The sequence below is a fragment of the Triturus cristatus genome, chromosome 8 (assembly GCF_964204655.1).
Source record: "Triturus cristatus chromosome 8, aTriCri1.1, whole genome shotgun sequence".
NCBI lineage: Eukaryota > Metazoa > Chordata > Amphibia > Caudata > Salamandridae > Triturus > Triturus cristatus.
This window is the reverse complement of record NC_140591.1, coordinates 1,007,827,582-1,007,844,963: the sequence shown is the minus strand read 5'-3', so window position 1 is coordinate 1,007,844,963 and position 17,382 is coordinate 1,007,827,582. Positions and strand designations below refer to the sequence as shown.

General features: G+C 43.5%; 1 protein-coding gene across 1 annotated transcript in view; it reads right to left on the bottom strand.

Moving 5' to 3' along the window:
• CFAP47 (cilia and flagella associated protein 47) overlaps nt 1-17,382 on the bottom strand; it is a 2,697,962-nt gene that overhangs the window by 1,531,730 nt on the left and 1,148,850 nt on the right. The window contains exon 45 of the mRNA XM_085622577.1: nt 9,659-9,830. Within this exon, the coding sequence (XP_085478703.1) occupies nt 9,659-9,830 (172 nt within the window). The remainder of the gene's footprint in view (nt 1-9,658; nt 9,831-17,382) is intronic.

The following is a 17,382-nucleotide window of genomic DNA, read 5'->3' as shown; positions in this document are numbered from 1 at the left end:
AGATTTATGTGTATTTGCTGGAAATACATTAATATAAGAAAGGGAAGTTTGTACGTAGCATTTATCGATCTAAGGGCTGCTTTCAACCTTGTACCCCGTAAATTACTTTGGTCCACTCTCAATGACATCGCAGTCCCTAGTGAGCTACTCAAGGAAATAATTAGACTCCACACAGGAAACTATGCTAGAGTTAGATGTGGTAAGGGAGGAGAAATCTCAAAAGAGATCCCTGTGGATCGGGGCGTCCGTCAAGGGTGTGTGCTGGCGCCTACACTCTTCTCTCTATATGTTAACAATATACCTAATTATTTAAAAGATTGTAAACATGATTCCCCGAAATTAGTAGACGAGGTAGTCACCGCATTGCTTTTTGCTGATGACACAATTCTCATCTCGCAAACTCCGCAAGGCTTACAAAACCTAGTAAATACTTTTAACAATTACTGTGTGGAAAAGGGACTAGAAATCAATTCATCTAAAACAAAGTACATGTCCATAAACCCTCAGAAATCCTTTAGAAAGAATTTGGCCTTAAATAACCAGAAGCTGGAATATGTCGAGAGTTTTAATTACCTGGGTATTATGCTGGATAGTATGCCTAATTGGAAAGGGCAATTGGAAAAAAGTAATTTAATTTTAAAACAAAACTCAATGCCCATCCTAAAGGTGCACGGCAGTAGCCAATCTAAATCAATTACGCCGGCACTTGAATTATTCAAAGCAAAGGCCCAATCAGCAGCGCTTTATGGCGCTGAAGTCTGGGGTTATTCCTGCAATAACACCTTCAGGAAGGAAGAGAACACCTTCATACGCAGGTTACTTAAAATACCAGTAAGAACACCGATAATTCCAGTTTTTCTGGATATTAATCTTAAAAGAACCGATCATCTAGCCACACTTAGGCCATTACTCTATTGGATTAGATTATGGACAACCCCTGAGTTGAGTGACTACAAGAATGGACTGCTAGAAATAATCAGGATTGACGAATATAGGAGTATCCTTTGGTTAAAACATATCTCCCAGTGGTTCAAAAAGCTTGGGTTTTTTCATTTTTGGGAAAACCCGCAGAATATGTTACCAACTTCAAAAAATCTTTTGAAATCTGCTTTTTGGGCATACGTAAAGAACGAAGTATCTACTAGCACTACACTGGGTACATTGTCACAGAAATTCTTATCTGTTAAGGACACTCCTATATTCGAACAATTTATGGATGAGATAAGACCACCGCTAGCCAAAACACTGTATCTACAATATAGATATGGAGTTCTACAGATTGCTGAAAACACTAGTAGTTGGAGGGGCAATGAAGATGAAAGTGGATTGTGCACCCTTTGCGCACAAAAAGCAAAAGAAAATGATGCTCATGTACTGTTTTTCTGCCCAGCTTACAAAAAGCCAAGAGTTCGATGGATTAAACCCCTGTGTATAAATTTGGGGTTTAGGTTTTTTAAAGAGGCAGAACGTACATTCAAAGCAAATACTTCGCAATTAATAGTCTTTGGTCTAAGCAGATTCCTATTCAATGTATATCTTATAAGGAATAAGAAAGGTTGTAAGCTATAATACTTAAAGGCTGGTTAGTTAATGTTCTTGCTTGATTTGACATTATGAATTTTATTTTTTTCCCCCTTTGTAAAATGTATTATAATAATTTTATATATTATCTGGCTTTTTAACTAACTTATATGTTTTTAGCACAGCTGTGATAAAATTGAATGTGACTGACTCCCTTACCATTGCCTGGAAAATTTGAATTGTGTACTATGTTTTATTTATGTATGTTGCTTTTATGACAAAATATGTCGAAATAAAGCTGAAATTGATTGAAGTGGTGCTGCAATATCGGTCCTCAGTAACAAAAACATCAGTGCTGGGGGCTGGTTTTGTAACTGGGGCTGGTTTTCAAGTGGTGCTGCAATACTGGCCCCCAGTAACAAAAGCATCAGTGCTGGGGGCCGGTTTTGTTACCTGGGGGCTGGTTTTCAAGTGGTGCTGCAATATCGGTCCGTAGTAACAAAAGCATCAGTGCTGGGGGCCGGTTTTGTTACCTGGGGGCTGATTTTCAAGTGGTGCTGCAATATCGGCCGTCAGTAACAAAAGCATCAGTGCTGGGGGCCGGTTTTGTTACCTGGGGGCTGGTTTTCAAGTGGTGCTGCAATATCGGTCCTCAGTAACAAAAACATCATTGCTGGGGGCTGGTTTTGTAACCGGGGCTGGTTTTCAAGTGGTGCTGCAATATCGGTCCTCAGTAACAAAAGCATCAGTGCTGGGGGCCGGTTTTGTAACTGGGGCTGGTTTTCAAGTGGTGCTGCAATATTGGTCCTCAGTAACAACAGCATCAGTGCTGGGGGGCGGTTTTGTAACTGGGGCTGGTTTTCAAGTGGTGCTGCAATATCGGCCCTCAGTAACAAAAGCATCAGTGCTGGGGGCCGGTTTTGTTACCTGGGGGCTGGTTTTCAAGTGGTGCTGCAATATCGGTCCTCAGTAACAAAAACATCAGTGCTGGGGGCTGGTTTTGTAACTGGGGCTGGTTTTCAAGTGGTGCTGCAATATCGGTCCTCAGTAACAAAAGCATCAGTGCTGGGGGCCGGTTTTGTTACCTGGGGTCTGGTTTTCAAGTGGTGCTGCAATATCGGTCCTCAGTAACAAAAGCATCAGTGTTGGGGGCCGGTTTTGTTACCTGGGGGCTGGTTTTCAAGCGGTGCTGCAATATCACCCCTCAATAACAAAAGCATCAGTGCTGGGGGCGGGTTTTGTTACCTAGGGGCTGGTTTTCAAGCGGTGCTGCAATATCGGCCCCCAGTAACAAAAGCATCAGTGCTGGGGGCCGGTTTGGAACTGGGGCTGGTTTTCAAGTGGCGCTGCAATATCGGCCCCCAGTAAGAAAAGCAGCAGTGCCTGGGGCCGATCTCCCAAAATTGCCAGGGCTGCTTTGGGTTCCCAGTCCGGCCCTGACCTACACCAACATGATTTTTTATCATTTTATTGATGATGTATCAGGCACAGGATGACACTGGTAAGCTATTTCATAGTGTCACAAAGAATCTTGGGCACATAGAGGCAGATATATATATATATATATATATATATACATTATCTACTGGCGGTCGCCAGTAGATAGTAATAGTTACAACCTAGTTTCCATAGGAAATCTCAAAATTCTATTTGGAATAACTTTGGTGCCGGTTGACGAATCCTCGCGAAATTTTTAAAACTAATGGGGCGCTCCGTTCAGCTCCTACCCTGAAAGTCTCGGGGTGATTCGTCAAGCGGGGGCCGAGAAAAAGGGGGGGTCCCAAAACACGTTTTCCCCATGCATTTTTCCATAGGACCTTTAGTCGCAGCTACAGCCCGAACGGCTGAACAGAATTATGTGAAATTTGGCAGAGAGGTAGCCATAAGGTCAAGGAAGTGCCTTTTGCAGGTCTGGTGTAAATCTGTTCAGTATTTCCTGAGAAAATAGCATTTAAAAGCATATCAATATCTATATGCGCGCACCGTGCGCGCACCCTGCCGTGCGCGAGCGCAATTCTGATTGGTTGTTAGATGTCGGTAAACATTCGAATCGGTCGAAACCAGAAAGTGTCGGCCGCCATTTTGTCTCTCGCAGTCTGAGGGGGTGAAAAAAAACGGTGGAGAACGTGAAAAGGGGGCAGAGTGGACAGTTCCTGACCCCCTAGCCTTGGTCAGGGGGTCACAGAAGGACCCCCAAGGGTGAAAAATACAATTATTATTATTTTTTTTTAAATCGCGGGGTGCGCGCACGTTGCGCGCACGGCGAACCGTGGGTGCTCGGTGCGCACAGCGCACCGAGCGCCCACAGCACGCGCACGGTGTGTGAAGCGCACCGTGCGCGCACGGTGTGTGAAGCGCACCGTGCGCGCACGGTGCGCGCATGGTGAAAAACCTGAAAAATAAATAAATAAATACATACATAACTTAGCATTTAAAAAAACGTACAAATTCACTGAAAAAAACATAGGTTTCACACACGTTATAGTTACGAATTAGCATTTAAAAAACCTTGCAAATTCACTTAAAAAATCATAGGTTTCACACATGTTATAGTTAGCTGGACATTTCACTCGTAAAAAACCAATGAAATTCCCCCGTTATAGTTAGTGCAGGCAACTATAACTCACGCGACCGCATTCCTCTGCTGATGATGTCAGATACTACATCACTGATGACATATGTGTCTTTATGAAAAATAAATATTTGTAAGATATGTATAGCTAAAGATTAATGGAAGAATACATGGGTAAATAAGTGTCTAAATACAGTGATGTAATATCTGACGTCATCAGCAGAGGATTGCGGTCGCGTGAGTTATAGTTGCCTGCACTAACTATAACGGGGGAATTTCATTGGTTTTTTACGAGTGAAATGTCCAGCTAACTATAACATGTGTGAAACCTATGGTTTTTTAAGTGAATATATATATATATATATATATATATATATATATATATATATATATATATATATATATATATATATATATATGTATGGTGAATAGCGAGACAGTAAAAGAAGAAAAACTGTGGTAAATTTCACAGCTCCCAAGTAGGAGCATTGTAGACTGAAGGCTTAGAGGCTTCAGCAGGGCTTAATTTGTGTCGATGCTTGCAAGTGGTCAGCATCTGTAATTAGTGTGAATACTGGGTCTTATTTGTCATCATTAGATTTTAACGCAGATCGAAAGGAAGGAAAGAGAAAAAGAAGAAGGAACAGCAAGGGAGAAAAACAGTGGCAAACAGAAAGAAGGGGTGAAAAAGAACCTTCAAGACGGAGATAAAAAGACAGGTAGTGTTGGGTGTTGGAGGAAAGCGACATGAGTTGGAATCAAGGCTAAGGTGGTCTCAGTGTCTCGGAAGTCCAGTACATAGCACCATTGGTGGTGGACTCCTACATTTTTTTTATTTTTTAGATCTGCACCTTTTAATAAAAATGTAACACTGCCCAAGTGTCACTGAAAATGAGTGTGACATACATGTAATGGTTAGCTTGAGTGCTCACTCGTCTTATACCTGGTTAGGAATGTAGGAACCAGTGCTTGAAATGGAAAAATAGAGGTGCAGGTACTCTCTACCAGAGTACATACTTGTTTCTGGTACTCTTTAATTAAAAGTATTGTGTCTCTCATGAGAAGTGCTGGTACGCTCCCTCTGAAAATAAAAAAGTGCCAGTACTCAGTACCAGGCAGTACCTGTTGGAAGGTGGCCTAGTATATGCAGTCCACTAATTAAAGTGGGCACCCTGTACCAGTCCACAGAACCCTTATGGTGTATGAGGTCAAAGATTACCTTTAGAAAGCTATCCTAGTGGTAGCTGTGGAGCGCAGCCTTCAGGCTTAATCTTGAAGGAATGTAAAGCAGCTTGTTTTACCAGAATAACACTTCCTGAATGACTAAATGAAAGGAGAATCACACAGTAGTTATATAAAATATGTATTTATTAATATAACACTCTCTACTAGTCTCTACATGCGATTAGAACACAAAGCACACAATACTGAATCAATAGAACATTCGTAAGTAGCACAATACACAGCTGGCTCCAGGGGGAGACCGAACCATATACTAAAAAAATGGTATAACAATCACGACTTGACTAGACACAGTGCCTAGAGCACGTAGAATCACTGGGACCCCAAGGAACCACCAAAGGTAGTTACAGAGGAAGCCCACGGAGGACGGGTGCAGTGAGGAAACACGACTGCGTGCTTCGTACAACTCTATGAGAAAGTCGCGGTTGCAAAGTTATAGTTTAAGGACACTTATACGAGGACTTCAAACAAAACCTTTGGAACATAGGCGGTTCTAGAGCCAATGCACCAGTGAGTACCAAGGTACCCGTGTTACCTATCCCAGAGGAGCCCGGTGCATAGGGTTCAAGTGGTGTCAGAAACCTTCGTCGTTTTCAATGGAGAGCTGCGAAGAAGTACTGCTGCCGGGAAGGCGAAGAGTGTCCGGTGGAATCCAAGCCTGGATTCTAGGTGAGAGGAACCTGAAAGCAGAGGGGACAGAGACTGGGTCACTTCAGGTGACCAGGGGCTCGGTAGTCGAATGCCAACCAATGTCGGGTGCTTCAGGTGCGAAGAAGGGATGCTTGACTCTGCAGCCACGGGGACCAGGAGATGTCGATGATGACCAGGATTCGGAGGTGAGCTGTCCCACGAAGGATGTCAAGTACTGAGGGATCGATGTCCGGCTGGAGCCCCAACAAGCCTTGGCAAATGCAACCCATGCAGTAAGGTCAAACAGGTAACGGTGTGAAACAGCAAGGTCCAGGGGACTCTCCAAGCAATGGGGAGTCAGGGCATCTCTGGAGCAACCAGGGAAGCCCAATAACAAACAAGGTGACCCTCTCCAGGTCCCACAGGCCAACGGACCAGGGATCGCGAGGAGACCTCAAGCAAGTTTGCAAAGCACAAGCCCATGGAGCACTCAGTGCGAGGAGGCCGGATTTCTTCAGTGCAAATACTGCTCGGGTCAGGACTACTTGGAGTCCAACGCACAAGCTCAGGAGTTGCCAACAAGCATATGCACTTGCAAATGTACACGATGCACAGGGGTTCAGGTCACGCAGTCCCCATGAGGGATACTGGTCTCAGAATCACTGAGAGGGCAGATCAACCTCAGGAACCTTTGGAAACCCACCTCCTGTGTTGCTGAAATCTTCGGAGTCCTCATGAGTTTGGGAGATGCAAGTCGGTCAGATGCGCTTAGGTGCCTGCTAGTGCAGGGTAGTAACTCCTTTACTCCAAGGGAGATGCTTCAGTCGTCCAGCATCGTGCAGGCAGTCAAAGTACTTGGTTTCTTCTTAGTATAATCTTATCCAGGTAAAATTTAAAGTCTTGTAGCCAGGTAACCCACTTTATATCCATGGGAAAGGGTTGGACAGATTAAGGGGACCCTCCTAGGGGAGGGGCAGGACAGAGGGATGGCTACACCCATGTCATTTGTCCAGTGTCAGGCCAGAGCAGGAGCCAATGGCTCCCCGAACTGATTTGAGCTGGACTATGGACAGGGACACCAAATGTGCCCCCAGTGCAGACATTCTGGCACTTTCAGAGTGCACCTACCCAGCCCCAATACACTAAACCCTGTCTGGGAGGTGGTCACACCTCCCTGTGACAGGATGCCTATTGTCATGCCATCCTCTGCTCGAGATTGGCTCAGCAGCAGGAGAGGAGAATTGTATCTGTGGCAGGCAGCATCCATTTTGTGCTGCCCGGGTCGAGAAAGATGGTACCGGGTAGACCGGTGACCCACAGTAGTGGTTTCAAAAGGGTGGAATCATACCTCCCACACCTGTTGATTCCAAGGTCTTTGACACCAAACACAACATGTTTCTAAGCAGCTGTTTTAAAGTTAGCATTTACCGCAAGGTTATAATTAGAGCTCCCTGTTTTACATTTTTACGGATTTTTACAGATAAATACAGACAGAAAACAATGTGTTTTCTGTCTGCATTTATTTTTAAAAGTGGATAAATACAGATTATTGTGCTTCTTTTAAGTGACTCTCTGTGCTTTCTTTCATGAATTATCGTCCAGCAGCTGAGCAGATGGACTGCATGGGAAACTTAAATAACAGAATGAAATATCTATAAATAACGGCATATGTCAACATACATTTATGGTATAATGCTAGTATTTACCAGTGGATGTATTGTTAAGTAATATTTGGCAGCTTAAATAGCTAAAACATGACAGACATCAAAGTATGAGTGCGCATCTATCAGTTAAATAGATATGGAAATGTACAGTTTTTACAACTTCATTTATGCGCAAAACACAAAATAAATATGGATAAATACAGATAAATGACCAAAAAATAAATATGGATAAATACAGATGGAAATGGCCAAAAAATAAATACCATAAAACCAGGAGCACTAGTTATAATGCACCTTAACCAATATGTCTGGCTGCATCACAGACAACCCCGGAGAATGGTCTCCGAAGGCCGCAGAGGGGCTCTGCTCATGCAGGGGCCCCCACAAACATAAAACCCAGCACCCTGCCTTCAGGATTGGGAAGGCCTGCCACAGGGGTGAATGATAGGTTTTTAAGTGTAGTGATTTAGAGAGCTGTAGTGAACCTATATCTAAGTAAGTGGTGCAAGCACCATCTTACACAGGCTGCTGTAGCAGACTGTTGTGTCATTTTGAATGGCCTCTCATGGGTGGCATAATACATGCTTCAGCCAATGGGAGGCCTCTGGGGTACCTATGCCTTGGGTACATGGTACACCATATACTAGGGAGTGATAAGGGTATCCCAGTATCCAATCTGGAGTGTACATAAAGTACATATATAGCAATTTAAGGGAGAAAGCAGATAGTCTGGGGTCCCAGATAGCAGGATCCCAGTCAGACTAGTCCAAAAACAGTGAGACATCAGCAAAAAGCGGGGGTAACCATTAGCAGCCGATACTACTTTCCTACAGTACCGTCCTATTTAAAGCACTGGCAAGAACCAGACCAAAACAAGCATTTGCAATGCAATAGATCTTTCATTTATGAGAGTTTGAGCTATTGGCATTGTAAATGGCAATAGCTTAAATTTTCTCAAATGAGAGACCCATTGCATTGCAAATATTTCTTGCTGTTTACAAGCACCCCATATTGGGCTTTCACTTTAATAACAGCAGAGGGCCTTCCTTTAGACGCATGTCATCCAAAGAAAGGGGCGTGGCCTCCATTATCGTAAAAGCGCAGCATGGGGCACTTGAAAACAACAACATAAAAGTGTAAATATGTGGAGGAAAAAAACATGTGCCCGCATTCGGCGCTTCAAATAAACCAAAGGCGCTGCTGTCACTGTGGCGTGCTGAGCTATATAAAAAGAAATAAAGCGTTAGGAGAGAGCGTGTCTTGCCTGCAACAGCAGGCAGGTGAAAACAATTTAAGGAAATAGTGGTCGGAGGCTGTAATTAAAGCCTACCGAGTAACAACACATGTAACAGGGGGTGTCGCCATGGGAGCATACAAAATGAGACAAGGTAGTACTAAGGAGGTACTACTAAGCCTATTGACCAATGAAAAGCCACAGTTTCTAAAGGACAATAACCCAAGCCAATGAAAAATATGAGCAGAGAGTGGGCGGAGCTTCAAGTTTCTACCTCAATACAGCATGCCTCACAGAGCAAAGCATGCGCTGCACAGGTTCGACCTAAATATGACTTCAGTCAGACCTCTGCTGCTTTATAACAGCTCCTCAAAGCTGAAGAGTCTGCAGGAAGTCTCCCCACCCCGACACAGAAGTTCTTGTCATTACAGCACGCAGAGTTCACATAACTGGTTTTCCATCTAGACCCAGCGCATGTTATTCTTTCAGTTTGACTTTAATTTCTATGTTTTCCAAACGTTTGAAGGTGTTTTGTTGTTTTAACATTATATTTTGAGCATTTTTGATGAATTTTATGACGTAACTTCCAGTGATATCATCAATATGCGAATTAATTCTCACTCCTAATGATTCTGACACCTAAGAGCTCCGAAAGCTGTTTGCTCTAACTTTCTGGATAGTCCAGCATGCAACCCACAGGTGAAAAAGTACATGCCTGTGGTCTCAACCAATGAAAACCACGATTCACTGACATATGCTCACATGAAGGGATATAACCACGAATCAGTCACCTACCTGCCTCTTGCCCAAGCGGACCCAGGCTTGTGTCTAGGTTAGAACGGATTCTGCTCTCTGCCGACACTGGAATGATGAGATTTTTGGGGACTTCAAAGTGCTGGGGCATGCTCACTTCCACACTGTACTCATTAGATGTAAACTTTTTGCATGATGCAGGGGAGACAGGATTCTGGAAAAAAAAGTGGTTTATGCATTTCCATTGCCACCATATTTTTTTGTTTGGCACACAGGCTTTAAAATAGAAAAACGTAGGTATATTAAAACACACCAATATCATAAACATGAAAAATACAGGGAAAACCATTGATTGACGCACAGATTTGGCACCTTAAACCTGAGCTCCCCATTTAAAACGTGCCGCACTAAACTGGACAGTCTTACTTTCTGCTGACAGGAGCAATGTAACGGCTTCCCTAACTGTTTTGCTGCCCGTAAGCATGACAAACGTTTCACCCATCCCAGTGTTTAACTTGAGCCAGTGATTTCCAGTGCTCAGCACTGGCACTTAGTTGTCAGTGCCGGCGCTTGTGACAGCCTGCCACAAAGAAGCGCTGTTTGGCTACTTTAGAGATGACCACAACAACAGCGAATTATTTCTGTAATATACTTTAAAAATGACTATTACTTGCAGTCCAAGCCATTCTTATAGCTTTGGGGGCCTGAAGTAGTCCGAATTGTCACACTTGTAGGAGCGTGATGGTTAGTAGTTGCATTGTTACTATCATTGGCAGCATGGCAGGGTCAATGTGTGGTTCAAGCTGCATTGGCCTTCTGACTAGAGCCCTGGCACTTATTTTTTACTAGTCTCCTTGACGTAGATCAAGCCACCAAAAAAGGGTTAGGATTAACCATCCTTATCATAGTCATTCGATTTGAATAAAACTATTAGATCTGAATACCTCACTATTATAATAGTCAGCGTTAATATCCTACTACAAACATAGCGTAAGACTACAAGTAAGGAACTACATTACCCAAGATACCATCAAAAGTTGCGATGACTCGGACTACGCGACCCCGGAAATGGGCAGGGCCATGCGTCCCCAATCAGAACTATTTCCCCTTCAAATACTGCTACCGCGGAACACTTGTTGCTCTAAGCGGTGGGAACCCCCTCCAAGTAGGACGAGACTCGGGGCAGGACCATTGATGGCGTGAGTAATTGTGCAGCAAAACAGCAACCTTAAGGTATGAGAGAACGCTACCTCACTCGGGCGTAGCCCTCCATCTTTATTCTCACCTTCTCTCTATTTTCTTTTCTCCCTTCCCTCATTCTGGTTTACCGTTTGGGCTTTCTAAATGTACCGCATAATAAACCTGATTCACACGGCCGGTAAAAACCTTTCTGACAATGCAGTGTTTGACTACAGGGCTACCCCGATGTACGGTGAGGTCCCATGTGGAGTGTAACCTCTCCCAGAATGGGGTAAGGAGTATGGATGTTTAAAACAAATACGGAGAGAATGTATTTTAATAATTTGAATAATTTCCACAATCAGGAGAAATACAGCGACTTTTTTTCTACGGGTTTGAGTGAGTGTGAATGACACGGATGCTTCTTTAATGCCGGTCACACACTTGTGGAAATGTGGATTTTCCTGATCAGTTATGTCCCCTATCTTGGACCCCAACGGTTCTATATGCATGTTACAAGTACATGTATGTTCCCTCCAGTTCCAGTTTCTAAGACGCAAACATATGTGTGTCTACCGTCGACATGTTCTCTGTCAGATCCGCCATCAATGGGCTGGATATTCGATTCCTAAGTATGAAAGGCCACCGACTTTAGATGGCTAAGTTACTCCATTTTTACAGTTCAGGCAAGTAGGCCCGATTCTGTCCTCAAAGCCTTTCCCTGCTCTCTGTCTTTGACAGCTTCAGCTTGAGCTCGCATCTGTATCCATGAACTTTGTCCTACTCCCTGTGCAGCTAACGGTGCCTGCCTCGGCCAGTTTTCGCCTGTCTGCCAAGAAGTTGTATTTCACCTTCGAATTATCTATTTTACTCTTCAGCCGATGCATTCCTGTCCAGTGATTTAGGTAAACATTTCCTTTAGCTCACAAGCAAAGGACTCAGCCTTTCCGTCCTCCTGCAAGTGATTCATAGCCCTGTTGCCATGGAAAGTTTTCTATCCCTCGCATCTCATATAGACACTTAGACGCTTGTACACGCACACAGTCAGTATAGAATAGATTCTGTCCGAGAGTTCTTCCTTGTGGATAACATAGTTCTTTAAACATAGGATGTTAGATATGATTTGGGATTAGGTTGACTTGACCCCAGACTTCTCGTCTCCACATGTAGAGCTAAATGTCAAGTCCCCTTCACCCCCTAGTTGCACGTCAATTACACGTCATGCTGCCGCGCGCGCATCTATGCCAAGTATTATCTTATAGATCCACCTATGTCTGATAATTCTAACCAATCATGTTTCTTTTATTCCTTATTACGCCTAGTTTCGATTATGTCACTGTTTTGTCACTTTTCTTATCAAATGTTACGCCTTCTACATTCGTTTCATTGTAATGCACTTATTATAAAAATACATGTCTGTTAATGAATTATTGTACTTCACTTCCTGAACCCTCGTGGTGACGGAACCTGAGGACCGCGACTCGAGTCGGCCATTTTGAATGGAATAAAGCCCATTAGAAAACCTCTTATACCACGGATTCTGCCTCTTGTTATTTTGAGCTATTTACTTTAATTTAAGATTCCGCATGAAATTCAGTCCGGTAATATTTATTTTTATTTACCACATAATGGCGCCCGAACAGGGACACTTTCTCATCTCACGCGCCGGCGGTGCGTTGCAGGCCCGGTCTCCTGCCACAGCTGGACGGACCATAAAACGCGTACCAGCAGGATTTCCTGTAAGCTCCCTCCGGTCAAGCGGGGGCGACTGAGGCTGCGATCAACCCAGACGAGGCGGTGAGAAGTGCGAAGTATCCCGACCAGAGCCTAGCTGAGAGAGCAAGATCCGAGGTATACAGAGGCCCACCAGGTTTTCCGAAATCCCGACGTCCAGAGGGTCCGATGTCCGCAGTTATCGAGTCCTGTCCATTCTCTGAGGCCTTCCGTTTCAAGGAGCTACTCGGTGAGTACCATCGCCGGGGAGGCGTGTTGACGCGCACATAGGTTGTGCCGGTCAAGACGGATTTGGGTACACAAATCCGGTCTGCACTGTTTAGCAGTGTATATGTACTGTTTAGCAGTATATCAAGTATTCCGAAGTATTCAGTTATTGTCAAGAATTCAGCGTGGTGATTAGTTAGGCAGACTGTCATCATTGTCGACCATTGTTATAATGTTTAATGTTTAAAGTTTAAAGTATTCAGAAATGTCTTGCATATTGTGGTATGAATGACTGTTCATTGTTCACTGTTCATTATTGTGTTTCTCGTATTAAGCAAGTTCAAGAGTAAGTATCAGATCAGTTGTAAATATGCCGCTCTTCTCGAAGTTAAGACAGATTACTACCAGAAAAGGGGTGCTTGAAGAAGCAGTTCCTATTCCTCCTAGAGACACTCCAGGGCATTTCATGTACCATAAACATGGCTTAGATGCCATATTGTTTCTTGATCTATGGGTAGATTATACCAAAGGATTACCGGAAAGTCAAAGGTGGCCCACAGCGGGAACCTGGGATGCAGAGTGCATCATGAAAGTGGAGGAAGAGTTATGGAAAAGAAAGGTCAGACAGTCACAGAAAGACGCTGTTGAGTTATGGCGTAAAGAATCTCATAGACGAACAGAAAAAGCACGTAGACAAGAAGAGAGGAGTAAAGAAAGTTCAAATAAAGTTCAAGAAAATCTATTAATTGAGGAAGGTATCCGAGTGAAATCAGAACAAGTGAATAGACAAAGAAATGCTCTTATGAATGGTATGTATCCCCTTCTAGCCGAAGGACTACCTAAGGCTGCTCCAGAGATACCAAAAGACTTGCCACCCCCATTATTTCCAATTAAGGTACATCAAAAGGGGCATCCCAGAACCGCAGAAGATGTTTTTCTTTCCTCATATCTAGACGATGCAGCTCCCGAGTATGCTAACGCCACACCACATAGACCGTCTGGCGGAGGGGTCCAACGTCAGGATCAGGTATCTGTCCCCGTGCAACAGCAAGTCCCGATACAAGCTTCGGCAAGCACATCTGTTTCCGCATCTGTCTCCGCAGTCGACTCTACAGAGGTATCGACACCCATAGTTACTGTGTCACGTTCAACAAACCCATTCACACCCGACGCCCCAGATAGGGCCACGGGAGGTGCTAGCAGTACTTTTACACCACCTAGAATAAATAAACTTGTCTTTCAAGAGTCAGCGCATTCACGTACACCTAAATTCGTAAGTGAACGTACGCTTAAAGAACTCCTTGTAAATTGTAGATATGACCCAGTGGTTGGTAAAGAGGACGAAATGGTCCTGGCATCATTACGTATCAGGCGAGCCGCAGAATATTTAGCAAGGTTACCAGGGATGACTACGCATCTAGATAACATATATCATTTTGTTCAAACAGGACGAGATCCAGGATGTATTAACAGAGCTATGGAATTCCAGAAAGTAGAGATACAGGGGGAACTGTTACGTTTCCTCATAAACTGTGTAATCAGAAATCAAGATCGTCCGGGGGTAGACCCGAATGCAATGCTTATTCTTACAAGATGGAGTCAGAATATATCAGAAGGGAGACACGATAAGCAAAATTGTATAATAGCCATGTGCCGAAAAATACGTAAAGAAATAGAGCGTATTCATGAAGAGAGATTGGGAACAGACGAGTTTGAGCAAGATGAAGTGTCCGAATCAGGGAATTCCGCAAGACAGTCAGAGACCATAGCTTATGTAGGCAGAGGAAGATCTTGTGAAAATACTAGATGTTTTTCTGATCCCATACACTCCGTATGTCCAAATAATAGCAGAACGTATCCGACGCCTGTAATAAATCTGAAGTCTCCTGAACATTCGTTTCAAGCCGCAGATAAGATACTACGAGAACGAAGAGGTTACCACCTCCTCGATTCTATGGATGAGCAAGAATTAGCCAGATCAGCCGTTCACTGGATTGACAGTCCTGAAAAATACGGTGATGAGACCGTAGCACACACGTTTCTCAACCTCAGTACAGATGAACAACGCTTAGCTGGAATCTATATGATTCAGCAACTTCTCATATTATATAAGAGCCAACATGCTGACCCTGGTCCTTTACCTGATATATTAACGGAACTACTCACAAACAGATGGAGAGGTTCTAGTAATAAGCTAATTAAAGAGATATTAGTGTCACGTAAGCAGTACGTCCTTTTTGTAAGTCCGGATTCTCTCTCGCTGCCCCACAGAGAAAGAACGCCGTACTATATGGATAGACAAAATCCTTTACGAGAAGTGCACCCAATAAAAGGCGAAGACAATGAGTTTCACCGTGTATTTGTTTACACACCCATATCAAAAATGGAATTATTAGAAATGAAGAAAGTAGTACCTAGTCATGACAAAGACCCAGCGGGTTTCCACCGAGAAATTAAAGACATGTTACTGATGGGAGAGTACACCTTTCCTGATATTATGACGATATTAAAGGTGCTTTTGCCTGCTGGCATATATGAAAAACTGAAAGAAAAAGAGTGGGAAGTGGGAGACCAAAAGATAGACTGGACAGCATTAGCAGAGGAAGAAAGGAGCCGAGCTGCAGGTTCAGGGCTCGGGGATAAAGTTAAACTGTTACCAGGTTTACTAGTACAGGTACTGCCACGTTTATTAACTACAAAAAAGGAAGATTGGGGTGCAATCACAGCCTGCAAACAAAAGCAAGATGAAGACACAAGCGATTATTATGCTCGATTTGAAAAATGTTTTGGTATAAATAGTGGTATAAAAGCAAGTAGTGACTCATATCCACATTTATTTGTGACAAAATTGGTGGAAAATGCATTGCCTCCAGTGAAGAATAGAATATTGAAATTCGAGAGTACCTGGCAAAGTAACACTCCGTCGCAAATGCTACAAATGTTACAGTATCATCACAATAGAATTAGGGATGAACAAGAACACGAGCATAGACGCATGAAGGATACAAAAATGAAAATGCTAGTTTCTCAGACAGTACCAGCAGATGGTCACAAAAAGGGTGTGACACATTCTGGTGATTCTGCAGTTCCTGTAAAAGGAACCTGCAATTACTGTAAACAACTAGGCCATTATGTACATGATTGTCAAGTCCTGAAACGTAATATAGCTACAGGTATTGCAAAAGAGAGACCACGATTAGTTAGACAAGATCAGAATGAACAAGGAGCTATGCAGCATGGACAGTCCATGCCAGTTCAGCAACAGTCTATGCCAGCCTCACAGCAACCCATACAGTTTGTGCCAGCTGCACCACCGTTGCCTGCTACTGCCACACAAACCACAACACGACAAATGTATCAGACTGCACAGTATGAATACCCTGAGTATCAGCGCTACGCATGAACCAGCCTAGAGAGGGAAGTCGACTTACCGCTTATCGAGATTCCTGTAGATCAAGAAGGACCTTATGTACATAGTGAATTATTAGGTCAAGATAGAAAATTCTTACTCGATACAGGGGCAAGTCGAACAACCATAAAACGTAGTGAAGTTCCAGGGGCACCCCTCTCAGGCTCTCAAAATGTTTCCCTTGGTTTTTCAGGAAAACCTATTGTTAATGAAGTATCACAGCCTCTACCACTTACGTTAGGACCTTTGACACGAACTACAGATTTATTGCTTACTAAATCATGCCCAGAAAATCTGTTAGGAATTAAGACTCTGAAAGCACTAGGAGCCATAATATGTTGTTCTCCGGAAGGAGTAAGGTTGTTTTTACGTGATTTTAAAGGTCACTATGTGTCTAGAGACATGGATCCCCGACTACAGACTTTACCAGTACATCTATGGGCACAAGGCCCTACGGATGTTGGCTGCATGAACATTACACCCTATCGAGTTACATTGAAAGCAGGAGTGGTACTACCACGAATGCGACAATACAAGTTACCGCATGATGCTGTAGTGGCTTTGTTGAAAATCATTGATGAGCTAATTGCCCAGGGAGTAGTTGTAGAAACAGACTCCAATGTATGTAATTCACCGATAATTCCGATTCTTAAACGAACTGATCCTACTGCTCCGCCAGTATACCGATTGGTTATTGATTTGCGTGAACTAAACAAGTGTATTGTACCACAATTCCCTGTGGTCCCTGATATATCATCATTGTTGACAGCAATTGATTCCGAAGCAACATTCTTTACTGTAATCGATCTCAAGAATGCCTTTTTCAGCGTCCCAATAGATCCGGAAAGCCAATACTTGTTCGGATTCAGTTTAAATGGGCGCAGTTTTAAATTCTCACGCGCTCCCCAAGGATTTACAGAAAGCCCCAGCATGTACAGCCAAGCACTGAAAAGAGAACTTGACAGTATCCACATGCCAGTCAATACTGCACTGCTTCAATATGTCGATGATCTGCTGATCACCGCAAGAAGCGAGTCAGAATGTGAAAAAGCTTCTCTGACAGTTTTACATTTCCTAGCCGACAAGGGGCACAAGGTGTCCCCTTCTAAGCTGCAATTCTGTGTTCAGCGAGTTATTTATCTTGGTCACTCGCTGTCCAAGGAGGGAAGGCAGCTTACACCAGATCGCATTCAGTTAATTGCTAACATGCCAATACCCCAGACACAAAAGGAGGTGC